This window comes from Leptopilina heterotoma, unplaced genomic scaffold (genome assembly GCF_015476425.1).
Source record: "Leptopilina heterotoma isolate Lh14 unplaced genomic scaffold, ASM1547642v1 Lhet_407, whole genome shotgun sequence".
In the NCBI taxonomy this organism is placed as follows: Eukaryota; Metazoa; Arthropoda; class Insecta; order Hymenoptera; family Figitidae; genus Leptopilina; species Leptopilina heterotoma.
The window spans coordinates 301,357-307,356 of NW_025111069.1; the positions used below are offsets into that span (position 1 = coordinate 301,357).

A 6,000-nucleotide genomic window follows, 5' to 3' on the forward strand; every position below is an offset into this window, starting at 1 on the left:
TTTTTAGGAATTTATTAAGATAAGAATTGTTTACAGTCCAGGACACCTTAAAGATGTAAAATCAAGATGTTTTTAATTTTTCCACACCTCCATTTCTAAAATACGGATTACTTTTGCAAATGACCGACAAAATGGGCCCTTTTCATTTTTCAAAAGAATCAATTAAATCAAACAGATAAATTAATGAGAACCGCATGATTCGACTTGTAAAAACATGTAGATTGATAATAAAAAATAAAAAAAATTAAGATTTTACTTCAAAATTAATAAATTGTAGAGCTGTGCAAAATTCGAACCGAACCGAGTTTAGTTCGGTTTTGGAGCTTTGAAATGTCGAATGTCGAATATTCGACATCCGAACTGGGCTAGTTCGAATATTCGACATTCGAACTGGGCGACTGAAATGTCGAATTTTAGAATTCGACATTTTAGCGTACTAAAACCGAACAAAACTCGGTTCGGTTCGAATTTTGTAGTAACTCGAATGTCGAATATTCGACATTCGAACTGGGCTAGTTCGAATGTCGAAAAACCGACATTCGAACTAAGCTAACTCGAATGTCCAATTTTCGACATTCGAACTAGGCGAAAAAATTCGAACAGTTCGGTTCGAATTATTTTGCACAGCTCTAATAAATTGCGATTTATCTCGAAAACTAGAACCGAGAATAGTCGTTTGACGTGTGAACTTTCTTCTATAATACTACTATTCAAAAATAAAAGTCTATGGAGTTAATTAAAATTATAAAAAATTGCAAAAATTACAATTATTAAGTAGTTTACAAATAGTTTATCTTAAAAAAGTGTATACGATCACATACAGCTCCAAAGTTTGTTTCATTTAAAAAAACAGGTGTGTGTTGTGAGACTTAAAATACGTTTTTATGTATACAATAATGTTAACAGATTTCTTTTGTAGTAATAAGAATTTTTCAAAAAAATTTCATTTGTTATTTATATATTATCTAATTAACTGTTTTCAGAGCTCCAATAGTGATACCGGCGATAATCAAACTTCATCGATAATTACCAATTATTCTTCATCTTCGGAAGTAGAAACTGAAAGTGAGGTGGCTGTTCAGTCAACTTTTGCTGTAAATTTCTCTCCGTCAACTTTAAATGAAGATCAAGGTAGCACCTTACCTCCTTCCTCGCCTAAATCCCTTTTGTCAATACCACATTCACCATCAGTAACACGAAGTAGTAATAATTTTAGCGACGATGATAATAATGTTAGAGACGATAGCGATGATTTTGACGATGATAGCGACGATAATGATGATGATGTCGGTACTGATAGTGATGATGATAATGAAAACCGTTGGCTACATAATCCAATTTATCAAAATTCAAGTTCTTGTGGTGGTGATGCTCTAATACAGATTTTAAAAATTTACGTATCGAATCAACTGAGTAAAGAAGCTTTATCAGACTTACTTACCTTACTTAACACACTGTTACCCGATAACCACAATCTTCCGAAAACAAAATTTAAATTATTAAATTTGATCGACAAAATTTTACTAAATTTACAATCAAACTACACAACAAAGCACAGAATTTGTTCAGACTGTCAGAACTACTTAGGAGAATGGTTAGATTCACAAGATGTTAAAATTTGCTCACGATGTAACGGTAAAAAATTGAAAAGTTTTTTCATAGAATTTAATATTGAATCTGAACTGCGTAATGCCTTTGAAGTGAGGGATCTTCATTCTTTAATTGATTCTTTTCAAACTGAATGTTTTTTCAAGAAATTCGGAAAATGTGTACGATATAACGTCTGCTTCAGAGTTTCAGCGTCTAAAAAGAGTTGCAATACCTGGTCAATATGATTTATTTTTAATTTGGTTTACAGATGGAGTGCAAGTCTCCAAAAGTAGACGCAGTCAAATTTGGCCAGTATATGCTCAAATTGTTAACGTAGAGCTAAGATTAAGACGGAGTCTTCAATTCGTATGAGGGATTTTTTACTCAAACCGATGTACTAAGAAACCAGACATGAATTCTTATCTGCTTCCTTTTACATTAGCTTTAAGAAATTTATTCACAAACGGGTTTGAATGGAAGCATAAGACATTAAATCGTACAATGACAAGTAAAGTAATTGCTCCAATTGCTTGTTTGGATGCTCCAGCAAAAGCTGGTGTATTAAACCTAATGCTCTACACTGGTGAGTACAGTTGTCCATGTTGTGAAATTAAAGGTGAGAGTTGTGCAACCGGTGCTGGTTCAAATTGGGTATTTCCAACCGGTTTCGAACAGTCCCCTTTAAGATCTGATAAACAAATGGAAATTCAAACAACAATTGTTGAAAAGTTTAAAAATTTGAAACATTTCAAAGGCATTAAAGGTATGTCAGTTGTTACTAACATACCGCACTTCAGCAGGTCAAAAGGATTTATTTCTGATTATATGCATGCTGTACTCCTTGGTGTGATGTCGAGACTTTTATCTCTTTGGTGTGATTCTTGTAAGAATTTGGAAAATTATTATTTGTCTAAAGAGCTCAGAAGTGATATTGATAAAATTTTAGAGACAATAACACCACAGGATGACATAACTCGGACACCTAGAAAACTAACTCAACTCAGTGATTAGAAGGCTTCCGAGCTCAGAGCGTTTCTAAATTATTATGGACCAATAGTTTTAAAAAATCGTTTAAATGAAGTTCATTTTCAACATTTTGTAATACTTGTTAAATCAATTCATTTACTTTCTCAAGAAGAAATTAGTCCATCAGATATAAATTTTGCGGAAACTTTATTCACTCTTTTTATTATTGATGTTGAAGAACTGTACGGTAATAACAAATATTCTTATAATATTCATCAATTATTATCACATCTTCCACTTCAAGTAAAAATGTGGGGACCACTCTGGGCTTGGTCCGCCTTTTCCTCTGAAGATCAAAATGGTGAACTTGTTAAAATGATACATGGCTCTAATAAATTGACGTAGAATTATCCAATACAGTTAAAATTATTCAAGCTTATCGTAGTATTAAGTATCTTATGCATCCTGAAAAAACATTAAATGAGAACAGACGATATCTTTACGGACCAACTATAATTTATGACATAACAGCAAGCGAACTTGGAGCCATCGCTTATGCAACTCATCGCACCAAAGAGCAGCTACTTGAAGAGCGCATTCCTATATATAGTAGATGCAAAATAAATGATGAAATTTTCACATCCAAATTATACACTCGGCAAAAAAAAAGCGTTCAAATTTTTATATTCAATGGAAAAAAGATGAATCCATGTTCTGTGGTGCTATTAAGTATTTTATAAAAGAGGGGGAAAATTCTTACGCAGTAGTAAATGAATTGATTGTTACCAATGATAGTATTGAAGAAATCAAAAACAAAGAAATTGGATTTAATCTAAATAATAACATTAAACACATATGAGGCATTCTTTCTCAAGTGGGCCACCCCTTCTCTCCATTTCAAATTTAATCCAAAAATCTTTTATAATAGCTCAAATTAAAGGTAAAAATGTCAGCTTTTCAATGCCGTTGGGCCCTTTTTGAAATATTAATCTCCAAATAAACTATATATAATTTAATGACAAAAAACACTATGAACAATTCTTTTTCATATTAAAAAAAGAAGAAAAACCCAATTTTAAAAATGCTACAGGGCCTACAACATTAAATTATATGATAAATTAACAAAATTTCATATTATTTCCTAAAATTAAAGATGGCGAATCCAATATGGCGCCCAAAATTTAAAAAATGTATAATTTTTGTTCAAACTCACCATAAAAAGGTTATTGGGATCGCTGATGACGAATTTGGTGTTAGTTTTTCAAAATTCAAAATGGCGAATCAAAAATGGCGGACTTAGAAATTAAAAATTAATCGGATTTGTCTCAAATTTGTTATTTGGGGGTTTTTGGGATCGCTGATGACGAATTTGGTGTTAGTTTTTCAAAATTCAAGATGGCGAATCCAAAATGGCGGACTTAAAAATTAAAAATTAATCAGATTTGCCTAAAATTTGTTATTTGGGGGTTTTTGAGATCGCTGATTACGAATTTGATGTCAGATTCTCAAAATTCAAAATGGTAGATCCAAAATGGCGGACTTAAAAATTTAAAAAGCAATCGGTTTTGCCTAAAATTTGTTTTTCGGGAGTTTTTGAGATCGCTGATTACGAATTTGATGTCTATGGTTAGGAATTTGATGGCAGCTTTTCAGAATTCAATATAATGGATCTAATATAGTTAACGTAATATGAAACATTAATCAGATTTGCTAAAAATTCATTACTGTGATATTTTTGGGATTGCCGATTCTATATTGAGTATTAGAAATTCGATATTTTGAATGCAATAACGCTGAAATATTAATTGCCAGCTATGTGATTGCTGCTGATTTTTATGTTTTGTATAGAAATTATTATGAATAAAGCGATACTCAAATAACCCTAAAGAACTTAGATTTTTAAATAAATAAATAACGATAATTTGTCCAATTTGTATTTAATTCTCAAAAGCTGACATCAAATTTCTAATCATAGACATCAAATTCGTTATCAGCGATCTCAAAAACACCCGAAAAACAGGTTTTAGGCAAAGCGGATTGATTTTTAATTTTTTAGGTCCGCCATTTTGAATTTTGAAACACAAACACCAAATTCGTCAACAGCGATCCCAAAAACCCCCAAATAACAAATTTTAGGCAAATCCGATTAATTTTAAAGTCCGCCATTTTGAATTCGCCATTTTGAATTTTGAAATATAAACACCAAATTCGTCATCAGCGATCCCAAAAACCCTCAAATAACAAATTTTAGTCAAATTCGATTGATTTTTAATTTCTAAGTCCGACATTTTGGATTCGCCATTTTGAATTTTAAGAAACTAACACCAAATTCGTCATCAGCGATCCCAAAAACCCCTTTATGGTGAGTTTGAACAAAAATTATAAATTTTTCTAATTTTGGGCGCCATATTAGATTTGCCATCTTTAATTTTAGGAAATAATATGAAATTTTGTTAATTTATCATATAATTTAATGTTGTAGGCCCTGTAGCATTTTTAAAATTGGGTTTTTCTTCTTTTTTTAATATGAAAAAGAATTGGTCATAGTGTTTTTTGTCATTAAATTATATATAGTTCATTAGGAAATTAATATTTCAAAAAGGGCCCAACGGCATTGAAAAGCTGACATATTTACCTTTAATTTGAGCTATTATAAAAGATTTTTGGATTAAATTTGAAATGGAGAGAAGGGGTGGCCCACTTGAGAAAGAATGCCTCATATGTGAATCTTACAACATTCATATTATTTCAATAGACATCATACTATCAAAATGTTTAAAAGTAGAAAATTATATTTGTATCTTTATTAATAATATGAAAAGAAAATAATGTATTAACGAATGTTTTCATTATTAATTTATCGATTACATTTATTTTCATATTTTACTCTTGATATATAAAATATTACAACGGCTTCCATTATCATTTCGTCATTGTTGTAAAAACACTGCTATAAATGAATTGAATGTAAACAATAAGAGAGCAATATATAATATGGTTATACTGTTGTAAATGTATATTATTTTTTATCTGAACAACGTCAGAAAAATGTAAATTTTACGTGTAAAGTACGAATGTAAATGATCAGTATAGAGTATAATGTATATAATTTTAGTGTATAGAGCAGTGAAAGTTTGGATATATCTCATCTCATCTGTATTGTATTTGCGTGATTGTATTGAATTATGTGAACGATCCCTAACGAATAAAAAAACGTGGTTTTAATTTTGAACAGGAATTGATCAATAATTAATAATTTTAATTAATTTTTAATTGATCGTTCCTGTTCAAGAGGATTTCCCACTCCGTTTTAAACAAAATCATAAATGTTTTTATTTCTTTGTCTTATTATAATTTGAAACATCACATAGGCTGGTTTGTGTTTCCAAATTGAGACGCAAAAATTTACTTTATAATCATTGGTCGTAATGTTATGCTTCTCTA

The 6,000-nt window shown here is 30.5% G+C and overlaps 1 protein-coding gene across 2 annotated transcripts in view; it reads left to right on the top strand.

Annotated features, from left to right (window-relative positions):
* Window positions 1-3,908, top strand: part of LOC122506320 — a 105,783-nt gene extending 101,875 nt beyond the window's left edge. For both annotated transcript variants that reach the window (XM_043618436.1, XM_043618435.1), the window contains one exon: window positions 984-3,908. In XM_043618436.1, coding sequence (XP_043474371.1) covers window positions 984-1,835 — 852 coding nt within the window. In that variant the 3' untranslated portion in view covers window positions 1,836-3,908. The remainder of the gene's footprint in view (window positions 1-983) is intronic.
* The last annotated feature ends 2,092 nt before the right edge of the window (window positions 3,909-6,000 follow it).